The 25,586-nt window shown below is 36.3% G+C and overlaps 1 protein-coding gene and 2 non-coding genes across 3 annotated transcripts in view; all 3 read left to right on the top strand.

Annotated features, from left to right (window-relative positions):
• The first annotated feature begins 291 nt into the window (after positions 1-291).
• EIF3A (eukaryotic translation initiation factor 3 subunit A) overlaps positions 292-25,586 on the top strand; it is a 37,840-nt gene continuing 12,545 nt past the window's right edge. The window contains exons 1-11 of the mRNA XM_074233548.1: positions 292-528; positions 10,862-11,052; positions 11,266-11,402; positions 13,530-13,693; positions 14,947-15,146; positions 15,433-15,641; positions 17,614-17,785; positions 22,628-22,732; positions 23,314-23,412; positions 24,037-24,153; positions 24,521-24,706. Coding sequence (XP_074089649.1) covers positions 480-528; positions 10,862-11,052; positions 11,266-11,402; positions 13,530-13,693; positions 14,947-15,146; positions 15,433-15,641; positions 17,614-17,785; positions 22,628-22,732; positions 23,314-23,412; positions 24,037-24,153; positions 24,521-24,706 — 1,629 coding nt within the window. The 5' untranslated portion in view covers positions 292-479. The remainder of the gene's footprint in view (positions 529-10,861; positions 11,053-11,265; positions 11,403-13,529; positions 13,694-14,946; positions 15,147-15,432; positions 15,642-17,613; positions 17,786-22,627; positions 22,733-23,313; positions 23,413-24,036; positions 24,154-24,520; positions 24,707-25,586) is intronic.
• Positions 18,453-18,585, top strand: LOC141523197 (small nucleolar RNA SNORA19). The gene has a single exon (XR_012478388.1). It is a non-coding gene; the product is annotated as a small nucleolar RNA SNORA19 (small nucleolar RNA).
• On the top strand, positions 23,777-23,907 carry LOC141523195 (small nucleolar RNA SNORA19). Its single transcript, XR_012478387.1, has one exon. It is a non-coding gene; the product is annotated as a small nucleolar RNA SNORA19 (small nucleolar RNA).

Below are 25,586 nucleotides of genomic sequence, written 5' to 3' on the forward strand. Positions count from 1 at the left end.
GAGCTGAAGCATCACCTTCCTTGACACGCGATCGTTGGGGGCCCGGGACCTCTCCAGGGTCGCAAAACCGAAAACCCGCGCTCCGGAAGGGAGAGCCCGCGAAGGTCAAGCCGCGCTGGACCAGGCCCACGTGAGGCCGCCCGCGGCCCGCGGCCACGTAAGCACAGGCGCGTGACGTCACGGCGTCGCGCAGCGCGCGGCCGGCGCCGGGCGTGGAGCGCTGCGGGCGCGCCGGCACATCCGGGGCCTGGGAGGCGGCGGCGCCCGGCGGCGGTCACGTGGGCCGTTCCTTTCCGTCTCGCGCAGGCTGGGGCGCTGGCGGAGCGCGTGTCGCTGGCCGCTCTGCTTCCTCGTCTCCGCCGTCCCCTCGGCCGACCGTCCGCCCGCGGAGCCGCCCCGGAGGCCGCGGACGCGCCCCCGCCCAGGCCCGGCGCCAGGAGCCTCTCGCCGCCGCCGCGTGAGCCGAGCCCGCCGCCAAGATGCCGGCCTACTTCCAGAGGCCGGAAAACGCCCTCAAACGGGCCAACGGTGAGCGCGCCGGGGCAGGGCGGGCAGGGCGGGCAGGGCCCCACGCGGGCCCCGCCGGGCCCGGGCTCCCCGCACCCCGGGCGGTTGGAGGCCGCCAACCGCCGAGGCGGCCCGGCCGGGCCCCGCCGCGTCCCCCCGCCGCTTCCTCGGCGCCGCCCGCAGGCCGCGCCCCTCCCCCCGCGGGCCCGGCCGCCCCGGCTCCCCCGGAGCCCTCCTCCGCGGGCCGCCATCTGGGAGAGCCGGGCGGGAGGAAACATGGCTCCCGGGGACGGTGCACGCGGGGCCCGAGGCTCCGCCTCCCGGGGGCCCGAGCTTGCCCTGCCGGCCTCAGGCGGCCCCCCATCTCGGGGGCCCTCGCGGGAACCCCCTTTTCCGTTCTCGGGGTCCACCTTGGTGTCAGCCCGGGCCGGGCTTCCGGACGGCCGCACTTGGCCCCAATGCAGAGAACGGGCGATCGTGGCCTGGCCGGCGGAAGCGGGTGGTAGTTTGGCCATCTGGGGCCCCGGTCCGGAGAGGTGGGTGCCGGCGCCCCCTGTCCCCTCCAGGTAGCCGAAGAGCCGATTCCACAACTGACCTGGAGCGCCGGCTGCCTCCCAAGGTGGCGGGAGACTTGCAGAATGGCTGTGTCCCCCAAATCGATGACAAGATTTGGACAGGGAGGGAGGGCACAACACAGACCCCTTTATTCAACTGTCACAGAGCATTCTTTGGTTTAAAAACCTTTTGTTTCACCCTCGAGGCCCCTTCCTAGCCAAGTTTTTGAACTACCCTTTTAGGTTTTTTTCCTTTCTCTTCACACCCTCTGCCATGCCACCTTCTCGTCACCTCCCTCTGCATTTGTATAGATTGATCCTCACCTCTAATGTGTCCTCCCAGTCCATCTTGAAATGAATGCTTCTTTATCTTGAGGGCCTACCCTTCAGGTATCACCTCTTCTATGGAAACTTGCCCCCCACAAAACTGTCTTCTTTAGTTTTATACAAACTATATTTCCTAAATCAGTATCACATTCTACTTTGTGTCATTTAGGCTCTTTATTCTTCTGTTTGTGGTCTTTCATCTCTACCTTCTAGCACTGATCCTTTTCTGGTCTTGTGTCCTCCAGTCTTTTAGAATATTTCTGGTGCTGCATGATTATTTGAGGAAAAAAAAAAAGAAAGACCAAACCTGTTGATTTAAAAAGATTTGGGTCTAATCTTTATAAGTATACTGAAGTTGTTGTCAATCTTAGTTTTAACAGATGGAATTTTTTTAATGGAATTTTTAAAGTTTTTTTTTAAGGAATCTGGCAATTATATCTTATCTAGCTTTTTTCATTACTGAGTTTTGATCATATAATTTTGAGTAGTTTCAGTTGTAACGATCCAGTCTTTCTGACTAGGGAATAGTCTTACCAATCGACAGTTATGAAGGACCTATGTGCCAGGCACAGTGCTAAGGTGGGGAGTGCAGAGAGAGGCCAAAGGGAACTCTTTTTAATTAAAAAAATTTTTTTTTTTTAGTTTTTGCAAAGCAATGGGGTTAAGTGGCTTGCCCATAAAGGGAATTCTTTTAAAGGAGATAAGAAAGACGTGTGCAAACCATATACAGTATAAATGTAACATCAGAATAGGCGTTGGGAAGAGGCTTCCTGAAGAGTATTGGGTTTTAATTGGAGCTTACAGGAAACCAATAGGTAGAGATGAGAGGCCAGCAAATTCCTGGAGCTGAGTGGAGGGGGAGGGTTGGGTTTTGTTTGTGGAATGTCAGGGTGAAGGAAGAGTAAAGTTTTAAGAAAATTGAAAGGTGATAATGCTTTGAAGACTAAGAATTTTGTATTTGGTTGGAGTTATTGAGGAGAGCTTTACTTAGTGTAGTCTATATCTTGAACAGACTTATTAAGGACTTGAACCTATAATTGACTTAATTGGCACCAAATTCTTACCAATAATTAATAAATTACTGATTGGAAAATTTGACATGCTATGATTTTTGTGATGATACAAAAGCAACCTGGAGAAAAATTTTAATTTTTAATACAGAATAAAAGTTTTATTTGTAAAATGAGGATTGACTTAGTAAATTCAATTATGATTCTGTGATAAATTTAAATAGATATATGTAAAAAAGAATTTTCTAACATAATGAACTTGGAGCAGTCTCAACTGCAAAATAAAAATACTATTGTGGGAAATTTCATACTTCATGCTGCCTGTAAAATATTTGTCATTTATAGGGCTTCAAGATTTTTTTTATATATTGATAAATATGTACATATTTATGTACATATGAGTTGGGTGGCACATTTCATGATTTAAGTAGCCTAAATGCCAAACTTTTATTTTTGTTAGACTTTTTACTATCAGTTTTGTTGTCTGTATGTAAATAGTTACTATAATGTTTTGAGTATTAAGTAATGGTTACATGGGTGATCTTTAGCCCTTTTTTATTTGACTAAACTACTTTATGAAACAATATTTTACACTTGTATGTGGACAAATTTAACTGGCAAAAAAAATAAGAAATCCTGAATAAGAATATTAAAAGAACGGGCATTTAAAAACTAGTTATGGCTCCATTTGAAGAAATATGCAATGGTGATAAGTTTATCTGAAACAGCTCTATGTATACTAACGTTCATTGAACTACAATAGGAATAACTAAACTTGTACCTTATTGCTAGTTAACTTCCAAACAATTGGAATTTGATGGGGAATAGGGGATTATAAAATACCATTACTGCTGTGCCCTGGGCATATTTTGATTAAGTGATATGAACCCATTGTCAAATATAAACTGAGGTATCATTACTTTATGTGCATAAAAAACTTAAAGTAGCACAAGGGACTGTAAATTAGACAGTTTATTTTGAATTCCGGCAATTTTATTTTAATGATTTAACTTGTATAATATATTAACTTTTTCTAACATTTTGATCTCCAAATTAATAAATCATTGACAGTATCTTAATATTTCCTATAATTTCCAAATGTTCATCTCTTTTACTTCTGCATTCTTTCAACTTTGATAAATTTATTATGGTATTGTAAATCTAGCATCATATAATCTAACAAAAACCATTAACATTTAATTGCACCTTTTTTGATCATTTCTGCAATGTAAAACACCAAGCAAAATTTGCTTCATGATGAAATCAATAAAAAAACCTTTTAAACTTTGTTCTACAACAGTGACTTAAAAAATTAAGTGGTTGTGGCAAACCCACAATTTGAGCGACACTGTAACTCAGTCTGATCCACAAAAGAGCCTGTAAAAATGACACTTAAAAGACCAAACTTAAACCTTAAAGAAACTAGATACATAGTTTCAATGTTTTGATGACGGTATTATACCTAGAGTATAATAGTCAACCATTATCCCAATGACGATCAAAATTTATATTACGATATTTTAATTAAAATAGATTTAAAGTTATAAATTAAAATAACATTAAATTGTATATATTTCTGTTTACAGAACAGTATTTTTCAAACATTTTGTCTTTAATGGGACTTAGGAGATTCTGAAATGTTTTCTTGCCCCTGAATGCCTCATGATGCCTTTTTTTTTCTTTTTAGGTTTTTGCAAGGCAAACAGGGTTAAGTGGTTTGCCCAAGGCCACACAGCTAGGTAATTATTAAGTGTCTGATTTGAACCCAGGTACTCCTGACTCCAGGCCTGGTGCTTCATCCACTATGCCACCTAGCTGCCCCTTCATGATGCCTTTTTTGGCGGGGGTGGGGGGGGGTGGGGGGGGGGGTTGCCATGCAGTGGTGTTAAGTGACTTGCCCAACAGCTAGGTAATTATTAAGTGTCTGAGGCCAGATTTGAATTCTAGGTCCTCCTGATTCCAGGACCATTGCTATATGCACTGTGCTACCTAATGATACCTTTTTTATTGACTTCATTGTTTATGGTTTGCATGACTTTAGGCAAAGTCATTTGACATCTTCAGACCTCAGTTTCCATTGTTCTGAAATTTAGAGGTTGGACTAGATCGGTACTGGGTTCCATCCACTTTAAAAATTTGCCCTCCCCATCCAATAAAGTATCTTATCCCAAAGACTCATATAAAACACTTTAAAATGTTTATTTGTATTTAATTAATCTCAAATGAAAATTGGTCATTTGTAATCTTTCCTTGCCTAGTCTTGTTATGTGTGATTGGAAATTTAGGGGGAACAAAATCACCTATGTTTAAGACATGCTTTTATTACTCTAATTATATAGCAAAAGTTTTGTAACTTAATAATGAAAGTTTTCATTAATTGATAAAATCGAATTCTTTTCCAGGTTGATGGAGTAGATGCTTTAATTGGTCAGTTATTGGACATCTTGACAAGATAAATTTGTTATCTCTCCTTTTATTTTATTATGTACTAATCTAGTGCTGCCCTATTTACCTGGAAATTCTGGTCCTATTAAAAAGGGTACTTTTAAAGAGAGCTTGACTTATTACTCTTTGAGTTTGAAAGTATGGTGAGGGATTTGAAAGTTTAAAAAACAGAAACAGTAATTTGCTGGTTTGTTTTCTGAACAAGACTTCTTGAGAGGGTAAAAAAAAATAGATTCTCATGGGGCAATCCCTCGAGTTGATACAAGTTTTTTCACTTTCTTCCAATTTAGTCTGGGCCTTAATTTTAAAAAAGAAACCAGGTTTCTGTTTTCTTTGGAAAGGAGATTATCCTTTTGAAAAGTAAATTTTTTGAAATATATATATGTATAGTGTTTCACAAGACAGTATGTTAAATTATTAAAGGTTACTATATTAAATTCATGTATGACAGTCTTTAGTTTTAGAGATCTTCTATAAAACTGGTTAGATAATAGTATTAATATAAGTGACTTTCATAGTCCTCAGTTTTATTATCTGGTTAAAATGATTATAAGTCACATGGAATTTTGCAAATATTGCTCATTGGATAGAGTAGTTTAGGATTGGGAAATTGAATTGGATGTTTTTTTTAAGGTCCCTTTCACCTATGATAATCTTTAATTATGAATTTAGTTGAATTTTATGGATATAGAATTCCACTAAGGACATAAGCCATTTAATTTAAATCAAGGTATTGATAGACATGGCAATATAACTGACTATTGTGAAATGGGATTTAAAGTCTATTGTCTTGAGAAAAATAATTTTGATTTGTTCAGATAAAATGCTGCCATAAAATATCAAAATGGATCAGATTTTTTTTGTAGTGATTTTGGAATGGGAGAAAGTTGTCATGAGCTGTTGAAAAATTTGTTTAAATGAAATCTTCTAAATTAATAGTAGTTCATTTTCCCTATGAAGGTAGAGTTTCTTTTTATGTTAAGTTCTGTGAAATGTTGGAGGAAGGCATGCCACAGTTAATGTATTACTCTATAGTTTTTATCTGCATGAGAAACAAGATTTGATTGCCTTCCTCTATAGTGTTACATGAAGTGTTGGAAAAAAGAACATGATTCCTTCCGCTTCATTAAAAATTCTTAACTATCCAGGCACTTGTGATTTCAGTCTGTCTTTTAAGGTGAAATTCTGTGTTTTTATAGTTTTTTAGAAGAAAGAATTAAATATAAAGGTAAAGGAATTTGGGACAGGAAGTAAAGAGAAGATGATGAAGAGTGGAACCAGTCAAGTTTCCTAGGATACACAGACTTCCCATATAGGGTGTAGAGGTTAGAGAGGGGAATGAACCTTGGTTTTCTGATCAGGAGATATGAGTTCAGATCCTGCTTTTGACATTTGTTATCCGTGTAATTCTCGACTAAATTATTGTATCTTAAGTTTCTCATCATTTAGCTAATGTCTAGAGTCTATGGTGTGGCCCTGGGATACAAATCCAAAGAATGAAACAATCTTAGTAAGAGGGAATTTATATCCTGTTAAGGAAAACAAGCGCATAAAAAGACATCCTGTATGAAGTTAGTCAAGCTGTCTAAAGAGAAGTTAAAAACATGATAGCTGAGAAGATAGGACACCAGCAGTTACTGGGGAGGAGGTAGTGTGAATCAGGAAAGGTTTCTTGCAGAAGATAAGAGCATAAGTTGTATCATAAAGGAAAAGAAGAAACTCTTAGGAAGAGGTAAATTTTAACTAGCCTGGGCAAAGGCATGGAGATAAATTGTGAAGTGTGTGTGTGTGTCTGTGTCTGTGTCTGTAGAAGACCTGGTCTTTTTGTTAACAAGTAGTATGGGGCTTTAAAAGCATAAAGAAAGGGATGTGTTTCTGATCCTAGGGGCAACAGGAAGCCATTAGTATTAAGGGACATAGTCAATGCTGTGTTTTGAGGGAAATTATTTTGACTGGAATGTATAGACTGTATTTGGAGTGGGGAAGGTTTTTGAAATAATTTGGGGAGAGGTAGTAAGAGTCATGAACTAAGGTGGTAATTATTTTGATTTTGGAAGGTGGTATTGGATTATGAGAAAGATGAGCAGTTTTTGATGATTGATTGGAATGTGGGGGTGAAGGAGAATGAGTTCAGGAGAATGATTAGATTGCAAATCTTGAAACTGGAAGGATGGTGGTGCTCTCAACACAAATAGGGAAGTTTTGAAGAGGTGGAGTGTATAGAATGACTGATCATTAATTTAATTGTTGATAAGATGAATTTAAGGTGCTTCTGGGACATCTAGTTTGAATTGCAAGTTGTTAATGGACTGAAGCTCAGAAGAGAGACTGGAGCTGGATATAGAGAGAGATGAATTGTCTTTATATAAATATATATATATGTTAAGCCCAAAGCGGAGGAAAGTTGCTTGTTTTCCAGGAGTGTAGAGAGAAAAGAGGATCTAGCATAGAACCTTGTGGAATACCTGAAATTTAGGGGATTGTGATAATCATGTCAACAAGGGAGATACAAAAAGAAGAGAAAGGAGCCAAAGCAGTAGATTAGAGGAGGAGAAAACTCATTGAGTCTGTAGAAAAGAGTGATTAATAGTTTCAAATAAGAGCAGGTTTTGCGATGGATGATGGCTAAAAAACCCATGTGATTGACAGTGAAGAGATTATTGAAAACTTGAGCTCGGAACAGGTTATGAAGGACTTTGAATGACAGAATTCTATGTTTGATCCTAGAGTTGATAAGTAAATTTATTGGAAATCCTAGAGTTCATTGAATTAAGGGTATGAAGTGGTCAGATCTATACCTACACTTTGTGTTTTAGGAATATCAATTTGAATAACCACATTCAGTCACAAACAGGATTGTGTTACTCATAGATGTTCTATTAATCCAGTTAGAAACTGATATTCTCTCTACGTAACTATTCCATCTTCTTTGAGACCACCATTTCTGCCCTTCGGTACTTGCCCAAATCATCATCCTGACTCTGACTTTTCTTCCCTTTCTAACTATTTAGCCATTGCAATTCTACATTTAAAATCTTTTTACTTCCTTGTTTTCTTGCTGCTCTTTTCTTCTCCATGTTAGAGCCAACTACCTTTCTTCTCACCAGGTACTGAATGAGGTTGTAAGACATCTAACTATCTTGACTGAGTAAATTACAAATTTATTTCATCCAACTTCAACTGGACCCTCACTGGAGCAAGACAGTCAGTCCCCTTTTAATTTTGCTAATTGACTTTCTGTCTCATTCCCTATAGAAGCTATTCTAAACATTTTCTTCCTTTTCTCATGTCAACCGCCCCCCCCCCCCATAGTGAAACTTGGATATTTACTGGGGGAAAAAAGTTGAGGCCACACATTGTGAACTCCTCCATTCTCTTAATCCCACAACTGCTTAACATTTTTTTTCATTCTTGCATTTTATCCAGAATAACAGAGGTAATCCTTCTTGTCACCCCCCCCCCACTCCCTGATATATGACATTGATCCCATCTTTCCTCTCATCTTCTCTAGCAGGTTACGTACTTGATCATCCTTAATTCTCTCAAATCTTCAACCTCTCCCTATCTTACCTTGCTGCTTTCAAACACGTCCAAGTATCCCCTAACCTTTTAAAAATCTTTCCTAGACTCTATCAACCCTTCAAACTCTTGTCTACATCTCTTCTGATTAGAGAAGCTCAGTAACTTATTAGCTATATGATCCTTGACTTATCATCTAACCCCCCCTCATCTGTAAAATGGGAATAATTGCATTACCCACTTCACAGAACTGTGATGAACAAAAGCAGTAATACCTGTAAAGAACTTGGGGCGACTAGGTGGCTCAGAGGATAGAGCACCAGCCCTGGAATCAGGAGGACCTGAGTTCAAATTTGGCCTCAGACAATTACCTAGCTGTGTGGCTGTGTGCAAGCCACTTAACCCCATTTGCCTTGCAAAAGCCTAAAAAAAATTACCTGTAAAGAATTTTGCAAACTTTAAAGCACTATATAAGAGCTAGCTTTTATTATTTTCTTTTTAAGAAAATATTTTGAAATACTTGAAAATACTGAAATTGAAATACTTCAAAGTTTTTGAAATATTGAAATACTTGAAAATACTTTGAAAAAGAAGGTGTCACCACCTATCATTTACCATTTTTAGTACATTCAATCCATACTTAGCAGACAGTCACTTTCAGGACACTGCCCTTTCCTTAATGAGATCAGTGCCTGGCTCTCTGATGCTTATTTTCTTATCAACTTCTTTCATACTTGTTGATACATCTCAAAGAGCCTAACCTCCTAGTTCCTCAACTTTCCTATGATCTGATTCTCCCATCCATGAAGTCTAAATACAGAAGTAATCATGTCCTTAACTCGCTATCACAGTTGTACTTTTTCCATGTTTATGAACTCTGAAATTTCTTTATCTAATTACAATATATTGACATTCTGTCTCTCCCTGCTCTACAACCACTTTTTTTGGGGGGGGGGTTGCTAGGCAATGGGGTTAAGTGGCTTGCCCAAGGCCACAGAGCTAGGTAATTATTAAGTGTCTGAGGCTGGATTTGAACTCAGGTACTCCTGACTTCAGGGCTGGTGCTCTATGCACTGTGCCACCTAGCCGCCCCTACTGCGCCACCTAGCTGCCCCTCCTACAACCACTTTAACATGACCACTCCTTGTTCTTTATCTGGCCATCACTCAATTCAGCAATTTTTTGGAACCTACTAGCTAGTTCAGCTCACTTTTTTCTTGAATTCTTTGCTATCTTTTCCTATTACCTGTTTCAGCCTGCTAAACTTCAACCCTTGGAACTACCTTCACACGATCTGATACCTTTGCTTTTGTCCATGTTATCATATGAAACTAGAGAAAATCATGAAATTGGACTGTTTGGATTCATTAATTTGATTCATCCTGACCACAGTCTTTAACTGAAGCAAGGCAGTCCTTAATACTGTCTTAATTCATTATCTCATTCAACAGTAGCTTTATCCAAACCTTTCTTTTCTCGAAATTCCCATGGCTTCTCTTCCCTCTTCTCATCTTTCTGGCTAGAAACTTTGCCTCATATTTCCCTTTTTCTCCATATTATTTTTCTCTATCTGACATTTATGTGCTTTCTGCCATTAGCTCTGCCATTATTTTTAAGTCTTCTATTGTCTCAAAACTTCGCAGGAATTTTCTGATAACCTTTTTATTGATAAATCTAGGAAGAGATAGATTTTATATATTGTTATACTCGATAAAACCATAAATGATGAGAAAACCAGGTCTAAAATCCAGACTTCTTGACATCTAGATACAAGTCGCATTTTCCTACATGCTATGAGCAAGCCAATTTATGTACTTCGTTTAAATTATTATTTTTTTTCAGTGAGGGGAAAAGAATGGTATGACACTCACTTTCCCCTGATTTTAAAAAAAATTATCTGAAACTTTTTGTCTAAAGTGTTTCCATTTAAAGATAATTAATTTGTCAGTGTAAAAATTAGTAACCTTAAAATTAAGAATTTTCCAGTGGTAATGACCTTAGGCACGCCACTTAACCCCATTGCCTTGCAAAAAAAAAACCCTAAAAAATTAAAATAAATAATATATAGACTATATCTTTATCTTAACTTTATAGTTACATGTTTGAACTATTTTGATAGTTAAATGATAACTGACAGTTACATAGCATTTTGTAGTAATGCTTTTAAATACATGATCTTACTTGACTCTCAAAATGCTGCACCTTACTATCCACATTTTCCATTTGAGGAAATTGAGTCTCCTCTGGTTATATACACAGTAATGAGGGGCAGGGTGAATATCTAACTCTTAGAAGAGGATATTGTGGAAATATGTTTATACTGTCAGGCTCATTCATTGTCATTCTGACTTCTTGACAAAGGGGAGTTCTTAGGAGGAAGAGCTTTGAATGTTGGTGAAAGCTAAAAATAACTGATGTAAAAATAAAAAGAATAAATTATTTTAAATTTTGAATTTGCTGTTTATGTAATTGCTTCTGATTCTCTTAATTAACTTTCAGAATTTCTTGAAGTTGGCAAGAAGCAGCCTGCCCTTGATGTTCTCTATGATGTTATGAAAAGTAAAAAACATCGGACATGGCAAAAAATACACGAGCCTATTATGCTGAAATACCTGGAACTATGTGTGGACCTCCGCAAGAGTCACCTGGCTAAGGAAGGGTTATATCAGTATAAAAATATTTGTCAACAGGTAAGACATGTGAAAAGCAAGTTCTTGTACTACTCAGTCATAAGAATTTTAATAGTCTTAGTGATATTTCAGGAGCTTCCTTTTTCTTTAAATTTATAGTTGCTGTTGCTCAGAATAAGCCTGTGTAATTTTTTTTATTTTAGAATTTGCATTTCAGAAGTGTCATAGATTCTTGAATGAATCTAATTTCATACGTTCTGACTGTACCTGTAGGTGAATATCAAATCTTTGGAGGATGTAGTTAGGGCGTACTTGAAGCTGGCTGAAGAAAAAACTGAAGCTGCTAAGGAAGAATCGCAACAAATGGTCTTAGATATAGAAGATTTGGATAATATTCAAACTCCTGAGAGGTGAGTGCCACTAACTAATACTAAATCAAATGACAATCACCAGCCATCTTTCCCCTCCATTTGCACATTACACACTTAAAAATAAAAAACTTAGGATGTTTTGTAAGAAATCGTTTATACATAATGCTCAGTATCTGAGTTTTTGAATATCTTGAATGTTACAAATGTAAAACAAGCTTTTGTAGATTAGACTAATACAGACCTGTGACTTTTTTTAGATATGCTTGCCTCTTATAATTCTTATCATCAGACTGAAAAAAACCTAGCAGCCAAAAAACTTGTCACATAATTAGTGTATACACTTAACTCTCCCGATCTCCCAATTTCAAACTTTCCGAAGAAGAAAAATTGAAGACTTTATCACTGCTTCCAAAATGTCATTAATAGATCTGTTTCAAGGGAAGCTGGTAGAAAATTGTAGTGTTATATTTGTAGGCTTTGGAAGCAAAAGAAGGCATGCTGAGCAATTTGCACATATTATTATCTGAGAGTTGGATGGATTATAGAATCCACAAAGATCCTAAAAGATACAGTGTTGGGTTAAATCTAATAAGAAAAAATTTAATATGGGAAAATGTAGACTTGCTCTTAGGTTTAAAAAAAACTGGCATAGGAGTGAGGGAGAGGTCTTTTTTTCTTGCAAGGGAATGCAGTTAAGTGGCTTGCCCAAGGCCACACAGCTAGGTAATTAAGTGTCTGAGGCCAGATTTGAACTCAGGTACTCCTGACTCCAGGGCTCGTGCTCTATCCACTGGGTCACCTAGCTGCCCCAGAGGGAGAGGTCTTGATGACAATTTAAAAAGATTTTTTTTTTTTTGTTGAAAACTCAGTGCAAATATGTGGTTTTGCAGTCAAAATAATTAAGAACATCTTAGAACAAAGGAAGTGACAGTGCTGCCATATACTCTAATCAGACAGCATTGAATGTACAGTTAATCCTTCCAAATCTTGACTTTCACCATTTCAGTTTCTATATATCATGAATTGAAATTAATGGGAATTTTTTGAGACTTTGTGGAAGCTACAGACAACACATGAAGATCAATGGGCAAAATGTTTTGAAACAGAAATACATAAAATATATGTACTGTAAAACCCCATAAAAGAAAAAATTCAGACTTCTTTGGTATTAAGGTCAAAACATTTTATGCATATTTTCTAGGATCTTGGGCACATAACCCAGACATTCATGTTATGGAAGGGATAACTGTATTGTGTTCAGTTCTGGGAGCCTCTTCCTAGGAATGGTATTGACAAATTGGGAGTTTGTTCTAAGAAATGTAATTGGAAATCTTGCCCACCTGTGGGTTGGTTGAAAAACTGCATAGATTTAGCTTATGGTGGATGGGATATAACTGTCTTTTAAGAATTTGAACCTTTATTATATGAAAGCCTTGTGAAGCTTTTTTGTCCCAGTCGACAGAATTAGGAATTAGAAAGAGCAGATTTTTGACTTTGATTGAAAGGGTGGAATTGCTAATAATTAGAACTGCCCCCAAAATGAACTGGTTTCCTTAGGGTCCCAATTTCTAGAGTTCTTTAAATGTAGGTTAGATTCACCAGAAATGTTGTAGAGGGAATTTCTTTTCAGGTCCAGGTTGAAATAAATGAACTTTGAGGTGCCTTCCAATTCTAAGAATTCATGATTCTAGTTTATATTGTCACTAATATTAATTTTAGTAATAGATATTTATTTCTCAAGAATAAAAAAATTACCACATTAGGTATACATGAATTTAACTGAAAATACAATTGATTTTAGCTTTCAAGTGTTTGAACTACTTAATTTGTATTACCAGTGATTAGAAAATACTCTGATCTTTGTAGTATTAAATTGGTTAAGATCAGGTGTAAACATTTTTCAGAACTAACAAAAAACATAGCTATATATGATTGAGTTTTTTTTAATTTAAGGCAAGGGGATTAAGTGACTTACCCAAGGTCACGTGGACAATTAAGTGTCTGAGTCTGGATTTGAACTCATCCTCTAGACTCCAAGGCTAGTAGTTACCCCTCTATGTTTGATTTTTACTACTTTGTCCATTTAATGGCAGTCATTGGTGGTTTTTTAGTTCTTTGATTCAGACAGTGATAATGAAAAAATATTTTATTTGTTTCCACTTGTAGCGTTCTCTTAAGTGCTGTAAGTGGTGAAGATACTCAGGATCGTACTGACAGATTGCTTTTAACTCCCTGGGTTAAATTTCTATGGGAATCATATCGACAGTGTTTGGACCTTCTTCGAAATAACTCTAGAGTAGAGCGTCTCTACCATGATATCGCCCAGCAAGGTAAAACAGACAGAATCGGAATGAAATGATTTAAAAATTTCATTTTAAATGTATACTATTTTATACATGATTGAAAGTAGTGGCCAAATTAACTGCATTTATTACTGCATTTTTAAATGACAATGAAAAATGATAGGTATAAATTTGTAGAAATATAAGGATTTAATTTCGTTAACTTTATGATTGAAAATGGTAAGAGGTAGAGTGCTTAAGAAAATTTTTTGATGATTGTTTAAAAAACCATTATAGTAGTCCTGAAAAGCTGGTACATGATTATTATCTCCTCAGGTAGCAGAATTTTATTTTAAACATTTTATAATGGAAATCTTTCTAAAAAAATTATATATTTAAAGTGTATTAAATGCCACATAACCTTGCTGGAGTCATTGTAAGCATTATATATGTGCTGGGTAATGACAATCTCAAGCATTGTGAGATGTGTAGGATTATTTGCTGGTTGTCACTTCTTATTGTTTATCAGTATTATGTAGCTACAATACACTATCTTTTACCCACACTAGACTAGATGTCAGAAGGTGGCTCTAACTTTTCTTCAGAGTAAAGTGCATGGGATTTGGGTAACTGTTTTCTGCTCAGAACCATTTCCCACTTTGGGCATTTGGTTTCACTAGAATGAGACTAGATTTGTTAAAGGCCTTAGATAAATAAGTAGCTTGTTACTTCTTGACTAACTTTTTAATTTTTGATTTTTCATAGACTTCAAAACTAGGAAGCTTGACAATTTACCTTTTTTTTAAGATTTTTTCAGGGCAATGGGGTTAAGTGGCTTGGCTAGGTAATTATCTGAGGTTGGATTTGAACCCAGGTACTCCTGACTCCAAGGCAGGTGCTCTATTCACTGCGCCACCTAGCTGCCCACAATTTTCCTTTAATTATAGATAACTCTTTATTTTTTTATTTTTTTAGGTTTTTGCAAGGCAAACAGGGTTAAGTGGCTTGCCCAAGGCCACACAGCTAGGTAATTATTAAGTGTTAATTATTAAGAGACTGGATTTGAACCCAGGTACTCCTGACTCCAGGGCTGGTGCTTTATCCACTACACCACCTAGCCGCCCCATAGATACCTGTTTAGTCTTGTTTTGGAATTTGATTAAAAAGTGTTCTCAAGATATCAAAACATGATGGTACCAAGACTGTTACGATGACTTGCTATGTATTTTAAGCATAATTAATCCTCAAAAACTTACTAGCTATGAGGAAATATTAATAAATCTTAACAATTATATCCGTAGCTTTCAAATTCTGCCTCCAGTATACTCGTAAGGCTGAGTTCCGTAAACTGTGTGACAATTTAAGGATGCACTTGTCACAGATCCAGCGCCACCACAACCAAAGTACAGCAATTAATCTTAATAATCCTGAGAGCCAGTCTATGCATCTGGAAACAAGGCTTGTACAGTTGGATAGTGCTATTAGTATGGAACTGTGGCAGGTATGCTTTTGATCAAAAATTCTTTGTCTTTATAGTAACTGAACTTTATTTTGTTTACTTAATGAATAGCTTTTATTAATGATTTTTCCATTTGACTTAAAGCATACATGATGAACATCTTAAACAATATCCTAATGCTTATGTTTGCATGTGAATGAACCCTTACATAAAAATATGTAGGATATCTCAAATTTATAATTTGATGCATTTATAATTTTTTTTCTGTTACTGTGTTATGCATTGTGTTTTATTCATACTGAATTAGAGGTTTATTTTGATTTTTCAGGAAGCATTCAAAGCAGTAGAAGATATTCATGGTTTATTTTCATTATCTAAAAAGCCACCTAAACCTCAGTTGATGGCAAATTACTATAACAAAGTTTCGACTGTGTTCTGGAAATCTGGGAATGCTCTTTTTCATGCATCTACTCTCCATCGACTTTACCATCTGTCTAGAGAAATGAGAAAAAATCTTACCCAAGAAGAAATGCAGAGGTAAAATGAGATTTAATTTCCTTTGTAATTTGTTTAATCTGAGTTGCAGTTAAACATTAAACACAGAGCCTTTCATCTGAGTATGCTTACCTTCCAGAGAACATTCTTGATGTTAAAATTATTTTGAATTTGAAAAGATAAGGTTAGCAATTTCTTTAGAAAAGAGAATCTCAAAACTGAACCCTGTGTCCTCTACCTGAGATTTTTCTTATTTCTCTCTGAGTAGTAGCCTATTTTTTTGTTACTTTTTATTACCTTATTTAATTTTGAAGAAATTACTATATTCTCCTTTCTTAGGGATGAGTGACCTTGTCATTTTCCATATAAATCTGAGACAAAGGTTGAGTTTCTTTAAAGTATCTTTATTATGTGTTTGAAAGCAAAGTAAAATCAAGTGATTAAATTCACAATTGACAGATCTGTAAAGCAAAGGAAGCCTAGTTTTACTGGAACTTAGATGTGTAAGGGACTATTGAGGAACTAAACCATCTCTTGAGAAACTAAAAGTGTCAAAGGGAAGATAGAGACCAAACAAAACTTCTGATTGGAACTCTTACACTAATGTTAGTTACTCTTCCTTTTCCTTTGATAACTTTTTATTTTTTTGTTAATTTATTTTTATTAAAGATATTTGAGTTTTACAATTTCCCCCCTAATCTTGCCCCCCCCCCCCCCCCACGGGAAGCACTCTGTCGGTCTTTACTTGTTTCCATGTTGTACCTTGATCCGAAATGTTTGTGATGAGAGAGAAATCATATCCTTAAAGAAGAGAAATCTAAGAGGTAACAAGATCAGACAATAAGATATCTGGTTTTTTCCCTAAATTAAAGGGAATAGTCCTTGCACTTGTTCACACTCCCCAGCTCCTTATCTGGATACAGATGGCACGCTCCTTTGCAGACAGCCCAAGATTGTTCCCGATTGTTGCACTGATGGAATGAGCTGGTCCTTCAAGGTTGAATATCACTCCCATGTTGCTGTTAGGGTGTACAATGTTTTTCTGGTTCTGCTCATCTCACTCAGCATCAGTTCATGCAAATCCCTCCAGGCTTCCCTGAAATCTCATCCCTCCTGGTTTCTAATAGAACAGTAGTGTTCCATGACATACATATACCATAATTTGCTAAGCCATTCCCCAATTGAAGGACATTTACTTGATTTCCAATTCTTTGCCACCACAAACAGGGCTGCTATAAATATTTTTGTACAAGTAATGTTTTTACCCTTTTTCATCACTTTGATAACTTTTTAAAATGAAATTTGAAGGAAATGTTAAAATCCAATCCTTAGAAACCAAAACAGCATGCTGTGATTTCTCCAGCACATTTCTTTGTATTAACTTCATTGGCAAATCTGTTAATAACTTGTATTAGTTAGAAAGCATGACCTTTGAAACATTTGTAATCTGTCAATTGTTTTTATATTCAATTATGAATAAAAAACAATTTAATATTGGCTAAAGTTATTTCTTGTATTCAAAATTTTATCCTGAAATGAATATTTTTCTATTGGAAATATTTCATTGTATGATTCTTTAGACTTCTACATATTAATTCTGTAATTAATTGATTTACTACATCATCTTCCTTTTTTCTCTTATATAAGTCAAGGTACATGAAGAATTTTCAATGGATAATTGCAAGCAGATTAATAATACATTCCACATGTTGTATGAGTTTACAATTGATTGTGTGTTCTGCCAGTATACCAAATTTCTGATTTTCTTTAGTAAAAGTGATCTAAACTTTGTTTATAAGTCCTTAGACTTCCCTTTTTTGTTAACCACAACAGAAGCATCTACCCATAAAAGTCTTATTTTCTCCCACATTCCCTGGAAAGGATCCATCTACTTTCAAATTTGTTATAATGAAAACATTGAATGCAACTTGACCAGATAATCAGATTAGTAATAGGGATTGCTTCATGAATATTGACTTATAAAATGTTTTTTTTGTAATTTTGTTCTCAACAGAATGTCAACTAGAGTTCTTCTAGCCACACTCTCCATTCCTATTACTCCAGAGCGTACTGACATTGCTCGACTTCTGGATATGGATGGTATCATAGTTGAAAAGCAACGTCGCCTTGCAACACTATTAGGTCTCCAGGCTCCACCAACACGTATTGTTCTTATTAATGATATGGTAGGTATCAATTTGAGCAGTTTACGCTGCTTTTATCAGGTTTTTTTTTTAATTTTAAGGGATAAGTACATTGATTCAGAATCATGATAGACTTACAAAGGGGAAAATTATTCTCCTTGTTAACTAGAAAAATGGCCAAATTTTATGACTTCTAATGGATTTTTGGTGATTGATAGTGGCAAAGGAAATGTACCTATTTCTTCTATTACATTCCTAATAGTAAATTTCATTCCTGGTAGCTAATACATTTAATATATATCTATGATATCGTAGTTTTAAAATTCATTTTTTTTGTAATAAATACAAGACATACCAAGCACTATGCTGAGTACTGAGATGAGAAGAAAGGCAGAATATATGATCTTGCCCCTCAAAGAACTCACATTCTAATGGGGGTAGAACATGCATATAGCGAAAATAGAATGTAATCCTAGAGGAAGACAGTAACAAGGTGATTGTGTGAGGGGAGAGAGGATGGGATTGAAAATCACTGCAGAAGGTGGAATTGGAATTGGAATTAGAGCAAGAGGTAAAGAGGAAGAGTATTCTAATTGGGGACCCATGTAAAAAGAAACACTGCATTGTCTAAATTGAATATTACGTTTTTAAGGTGATTGAATTTTTTTTAGTTGACTCAATTTCTCATTTTATTTTCCACAGATAACTTGTGCACATTTCATTGACCTGCTTTCATTGCATTGTCAGCAGTGTTATTTCTGATGTGCTATATAATAATTCATAGAAGGTTAATTAGCAGCATAACTTGGAATAGTATGCCTGCCAGTCCCCTTCAAACAGAAGAAAAGTATAACTTTAAACATTAGGTGCTTTGGAAAAAAGTCTAAATAGCTTTATTTAATCTTTTGTCTTTATAAAATGTCTGGTTTTTAAATGTATTTTCTCCCAATTATATGTAAAAACAATTTTAAATTTTTAGTTCCTAATTTTTTCCTTTCTTCCCCCCTCCTTACGATGGTAAACAATATTGGTATAGGTGCAATCATGTAATATTTTCATATTCATTTTGTGGAAGAAAACAAATTATAAGAAAGAAGAAAAATAGTATGCTTTGGTCTGTTTTCAGATGTCATCAGTTATTTTTCTGAAGATAGATTGTAGTTTTCATCATGAATTCTTTGGGATTCTTGGATCATTGGATTACTTAGAATAGCTAAGTCATCTTCTAAGTCCATCATGTTTCTTTGTACCATGTTCTGGTTCTGCTGCCTTCATTGTGCATAAGTTCATGTTTTTCCAGGTTTTCCTGAAATCAGCTTCTTAAAATACAGTAATTTATTGCAACTTGTTCAGCTATTACTCCCACTGTCCAATTCTTTTTTTTTTTTTTTTTTTTAAGGATTTTTGCAAGGCAAATGGGGTTAAGTGGCTTGCCCAAGGCCACACAGCTAGGTAATTATTAAGTGTCTGAGACTGGATTTGAACTCAGGTAGTCCTGACTCTAGGGCCAGTGCTCTATCCACTGCGCCACCTAGCCGCTTCCAATTCTTTTTTTACATCCTTTTTCTTTTTATTATTATGTTAAGCAATTACAATCAATATCAAAAACAAATTATTTCCAAAGTTTAAAAAACAAAAAGATTATATATGAAATTGAATTTCTGTAATATAGTTTGTTTTTTAAAAATATATTAAATTTGACAGAATAACCAAATTGCCCTATTTGTTACCTTCTGAAGCTTAAAAAATTTTTCCTTAGTGTCTTTTTAATGTTTTATTAATATTCTTTTCTTTCTATTTTTATGTAATTTCTTTTTAGTTTTTACAAGGCAGATGGGGTTAAGTGGCTTGCCCAAGGCCACACAGGTAATTATTAAGTGTCTGAGGTCAGACTTGAACTCAGGTACTCCTGACTCCAGGGCAGGTGCTCTATCCACTGCGCCACCTAGCTGCCCTTATTTTTATGTAATTTCACATTAATTCTACCCTTTCCCTAAACCCTTTCTTCTTCTTGTTGTTGTTATTGTTATTATAATATTTTTTATACATTACTAAAATATTCTTGGTTAATAACAAAGATAAACCCCCTCCCCTCAAAAAATACAGACCCTCATGCTCAATAAAGTAAAGAGAAAAAAAAAAAAAAAATAATGATAATGGGGGCAGCTAGGTGGCGCAGTGGACAGAGCAACCAGCCCTGGAGTTGGAAGCATCTGAGCTCAAATCCCGCCCCACACCCAACAATCACCCAGCTGTGTGACCCTAGGCAAGTCATCCCAACCCCATTGCTCTGCAAAAACCAAAGTAGTAGTAGTAGGAGTAGGAATAGTAGTAGTAGTAGTAGTAGTTATTATTATTATTATTATTATTATGTGCTTCAGTCTATGTTCCAACACCACCAGCTCTGTCGCAGGTGGATCACATTCTTTATAAGTTCTTCACAAAAGCTACTTACATATTTTTCCACTGTTGCCATTGCTGATAGCAACTCCCTCCATTCGTACTTCCCCACTACCATATTTTCTCTCTCCTTTCACTCCTGTCCCTCTTCTTAAATGTGCTGTAGGGTAAGTGAGTGGTACGGCAAACTGATCTCTGCCCCGGGAGCCCAGAGGCCTCGAGCCCACCTACCACCTGGCCCCATGGTTCTGGACAGGCCACCCAATCCCAGCCAGATCTTTCAAGTTGTGCCTGGTGCTTCCTGGGGTGTAGGTCAGGAAATTGCCCCCACTGCTGTGAGCCATGGCTCCCAGGCACCCTGGGGCTGCCTCCAGGAGGCTGAAGTTCCTTTGCTCTGTTGGGCCTCCCCTCTAACCCTGTGGTGCAGAGCCTTTCCACTATTTTCCAGGTTACCTTGGTCTGGAGAACTGCCTCAATGGATCTTCTGTGGGTTCTGTCTCGAAAATTTAGTTAGGAGTTGTTATTTTATGTGTTTTGAAATATTTTGGAGAGAGCACTTAAAGAGAGGCTTTTCTGCCATCTTGGCTCTGCCCCCTCCACTATCCAGTTCTTAGGCACCACAAAAAGAGTTGCTATATGTATTTATAAGCATTCTCTTAATGCTTGGATTTTGAAAGAACTCTGATCATTTGTGAAGCTAAAACTTTAAACTCTTGGGGTTTTATGGAAATTGTAAAAAAAAAATGATATTGTCTCAGAGAAATGTTGATATTCTGGGTACTCAAAAGTTATGTGCAATTTAGTAGAAGAGGCAATGTGAAATGAAGGTGTTCATTGTGAGATATAGGAAAAAATGTCTAATTAGGAATAAGTATGAATAGCAGTTGTCAAATCAAAGAATTTTTTTTTGCTAGAGAATCATCTTTAAAGAGCTTCATTGAGCACATCTCTTTCCTTCTGCCCTGCAACATGATTTTCTTCAGAAATGAAAGACTTAGGAGATCCAAAATTGAACATTGACCTTTATCATGTTTCACCTGTTTTCGCAGTAGTGTATTTTCCTCTCAACATGCTTTTTTGGTTTTCTTCCACTTTGCAAATTCATCCATTCATAACATCTGATGTTTATTCCTTCCTTTGTCACTTTATTTTTTATTTAAAAAATTAAATTGTTCTTTTTACTTGCTCTTAACATAAAATTTAGAAATTTTAATCATAGGTGATTTATTTTTATCAGGCCACTCAGTTTGAAGAGAATGCCTTTTACATGCACTGTAATGCTTAAAATAATGGGAAGAATTAAGACTTCAACCTGATAGTTAACTTGTTCTCAAGGAACTTAGAAGGAACCTTAAGGTTTATCAAACAAGTGTTATAGAGAGATGCTAGTATGTGAGGAGAGAAAGGACTTAATTGTGGAATAGAGTTGTCTCCAGAACTTGTAGGGAAGTTGGGACAGAGAAATAGGAGGTATTTCAGGCACAGCCTAGGTTGGATGATGTGTGGACTACTCTGACCTGTATTGTATTGAAAAATGTTGGGCAGAGATAAATGGAGAGTGTTGCTTAAGGAGTTAAGAATTAATTTGGGGGTGGCTAGGTGCCACAGTGGATAGAGCACTGGCCCTGGAGTCAGGAGTACCTGAGTTCAAATCCGGCCTCAGACACATAATAATTACCTAGCTGTGTGGCCTTGGTCAAGCCACTTAACCCCATTGCCTTGCGAAAACTAAAAAAACAAAAAACAAAAAAAACACAAAACTAAAAAAAATTCGTTATGTGTTGCCAATGGAAGATTTTTGAATAAGGAAGAGATGTTTTGTGCTAGTTTGATTTATTGGAGGTTTTTGGATTTGGTGGGAGGAGGGAGATATTGTGATCATAGTTTATGGTGAGGAATGGAATTAGGTTAATGGGAGTGAATGCTGGAATGCATTAATAAATGAATAATGCTAATAAAAGGATGAGAGTAAATTTTAGCAGCACCTTTAGTGGTTGTATCTTTGGCTACTATTAACCAGGTCAGGAAAATGTTTATAAAGGGGACTAAAATTTCTCAAAGAAATTGTAATTGGTGAAGAGAATTATTTTTGCTTGTCTGAATTTTTTTTTTGTTTAGATTGATTTAGTTAAGAATTATTAAGCAAATATAAGTCAAGATTTTTATGGCAAAATTATTTCTTTGAAATTTTAAAGTTGTTTTTTATTTGTAGTTAATACAAATGATCATTAATAGGAAATTTATATTCCATGATCTCATTTTAAAATATAAGTTTTAACAAGTTACAAATATTTACCTATAGAGTCAACTTTTCATGATTACATCTACCCTGTTCAGTTATAGTGAATTATAGCTGTAGAGATTTAAATCCTTTTCAGCTTTACTGCCTTGTGATTCTGGTTTTAGTTTTTATAGCCAGTATAAAATTGGTTACCTTTATTTATGTGTTACTAATAAAGTATATTTTTTCACTATTTATTTTAGGTTAGATTCAACGTGTTACAATATGTTGTTCCAGAAGTAAAGGATCTTTATAATTGGCTAGAGGTGGAATTCAATCCGCTAAAGCTCTGTGAACGAGTTACAAAGGTAAGCGTTCATGTTGTGGAAATTTTTAATTATGTTATAGGGTAAAGAAATAGCTCAATTGAGTCTCCTCTTTCCTTGACTGGAATGAACTTTCTGGGAAGAATAAAAACTTCTTCCAAAGATGTGTATGCTGTTTTAAAATTCTTTGTTTTAATGAACTTTGTGCAAATTTACTTGATTCTTTTTTTTTTGTAAGAGAAAAGCTACTTCTCATAATACTAAATAAACTTTTGGAACTAAATTATAAACAGTAGTCATAGCCATTGTTTCTTCTTTCAGAAAAGATGAACAGTTTAATATTCTTGTCAGAACTTTACTATTGTGGGGCAGCTAGGTGACACAGTGGATGTAACACCAACCTTGGAGTTAGAAGACCCTAAGTTCAAATCCAGCTTCAGACACTTAATACTTAGCTATGTGACCTTGAGTTTAATCACATTGCCGTGCCTAAAAAAACCAACTATTGTACAAAAACCAAAGTTTTCTGAAATCTTTTCCATAATTCAACTGTGTTGGTAATTATTACATTGTCAGTATCATTTAAGCCTCTTGTAATAATTTTTTGCTTTAATGTTTTTTAGGTTCTTAATTGGGTGAGAGAGCAAGCTGAAAAAGAACCTGAATTACAACAGTATGTCCCACAATTGCAAAACAATACTATTCTCCGACTTCTGCAGCAGGTATAGATGCAAAATGAATATTTTATATCTGAACAAGGTAAAAACATTAAGGCCAAAAGTTACCCTTGAAAAATTATTTTTGAGGCATTGTTGATGGCCTTGCCTTGGTTTTCACTTGTCATTTGTTTTTGGGCTTCCAAGATTTGGTTATTGGAGTTAGCATGGCTCCTTAAATCAGTGGGCCTAGATCTCAATGTTAGCAATAACATTTAAAAACTGGTGGTGCATCATCCATCTCCTTTCAGTCTATTTGCTCACCTATAAAGCATGGGGAGTGTATGTGGAACTCCCTCCTTCCCTCCCAGGGCTTTTGTGAGGATTAAATGGTTTTTTAACCTCTAGGAGTTTAGTACTTGATCTATCTGTGCACGTGTCATTGGCCTGCTTTCAGTGTTCAGGGGAGCAGTGTTATTTCTGATGTGCTATATAATTTGTAGAAGGTTAATTAGCAGCATAACTTGGTATAGTAATGCTGCCAGTCTCCTTCAAACAAAAACAACTGGGGGGAACCTTCAAACTTGACCCGGTTTTTCTAAAACAGGTCATAATGAAACCATAAAGTTTTTTTCTGTTAATGTTTTGTAGGATCAGAAAGAAAAAAAATAATAATGTGTTCTTATGCAGGTGGCACAAATATATCAGAGCATTGAATTCTCTCGGCTGACTTCTCTGGTTCCTTTTGTTGATGCTTTCCAACTGGAACGTGCTATTGTGGATGCAGCCAGACACTGTGATTTACAGGTAAATACTATTGAGAAAATCTAGGGAGAAAGGTAGAAAAAAAATGTATAGATCTCTTATGAAACTGTTATGATAGTAGCAGTACTAAAAAGGAATCAAATTGTTTTGTATAACTTAAATCATGATTTTTAAACTTAAAATATTCTTTAACTTGTGAATCAAACCTGTTTATTTTTAACCTGTCAACTGAGGATTTTTAAGGTCCTGTTTACTCATACTTTAGAATTCCCTTTTGGGATAACATTTTAAATTTGTCCTATCTAGTTAGCCTATGGTGATATTTGGGACTTTATAATTTGCAGGTTTGAGTATCAGGTGATTTTAAAAAACTTTTTTTTGGTTAACCATAACAATTTAATTTGTAAAGGTTCGCATTGATCATACTTCAAGAACATTAAGTTTTGGATCTGATTTGAATTATTCTACTCGAGAAGACGCCCCAATTGGTCCTCATCTTCAAAGTATGCCATCTGAGCAGATAAGAAATCAACTGACTGCTATGTCTTCTGTGCTTGCCAAGGCATTGGAAGTTATTAAACCTGCTCATGTTTTGGTATGTATAGTTAAACTTCCTAGGAGAAAATGGATAGGATTGATAACTTTATTTTTAACAAACTATTAAATTCAACCTCCTTTGCTCTCCCCTTTATTTATAATCTCTTTTACATATTAGAAGAAAGAGTTGTGTTCTACTTTCTGCACCCAGTGGATTCATTTTATTCTTTATCTCTTCAAAATCTCAGAATATCCACTCCACCCTTTGAGAGCCTTTATTTGTTTATTTGATTTGATTTGATTTCCTCTACTCTTTAGGCATGTTCTGAAAGACATTTGTTTTTTCTCTCCCTTTTCAAAATCAGCACAGTAAGTGTCACAGCTCCTTCAAATTTCAAGCTTTTTTTGGACTTGTCTAAAGTATTTCAGAGTGCTTACTTGTCTCTTGTCTTTTTTTATCAGAAATATATTCTCCCTGTTGGAAGTATATTCACCTTTATAGGGTAACCTATTCTTAAATTAAGACAAACATTGAAAAAACAAACTAAAAAAACAAACATTGAATGGTGTTATCCCTCTTGTTTTTGGTAAAAACTGCTAGATCTGGTATGATTTCTAACTATCCTAACTTGAACTTTGCAGTATTGCAAAATTTTCTTTGACATGAGAGCACTAGATGACTAAGATATTCCTTGGACTTCCTTTTCAAATTTCTTTTGCTATGAAATTGGTAAGAGTAGCCCCTCTGAAGTCTAATCTTTTTTTTTTTTTTTTGCATGGGGTGAAGTGTCTTGCCCAAGGCCACACAGCTAGGTAATTATTAGGTGTCTGAGGCCAGATTTGAACTCCTGACTCCAGTACTGGTCCTCTATCCACTGCACCGCCCCCAGTCTAATCTTTTTAAAATAAGTTTACCGACTGATGGAGTCACTGATTTC

The sequence above is a fragment of the Macrotis lagotis genome, chromosome 4 (assembly GCF_037893015.1).
Source record: "Macrotis lagotis isolate mMagLag1 chromosome 4, bilby.v1.9.chrom.fasta, whole genome shotgun sequence".
Classification (NCBI taxonomy): domain Eukaryota; kingdom Metazoa; phylum Chordata; class Mammalia; order Peramelemorphia; family Peramelidae; genus Macrotis; species Macrotis lagotis.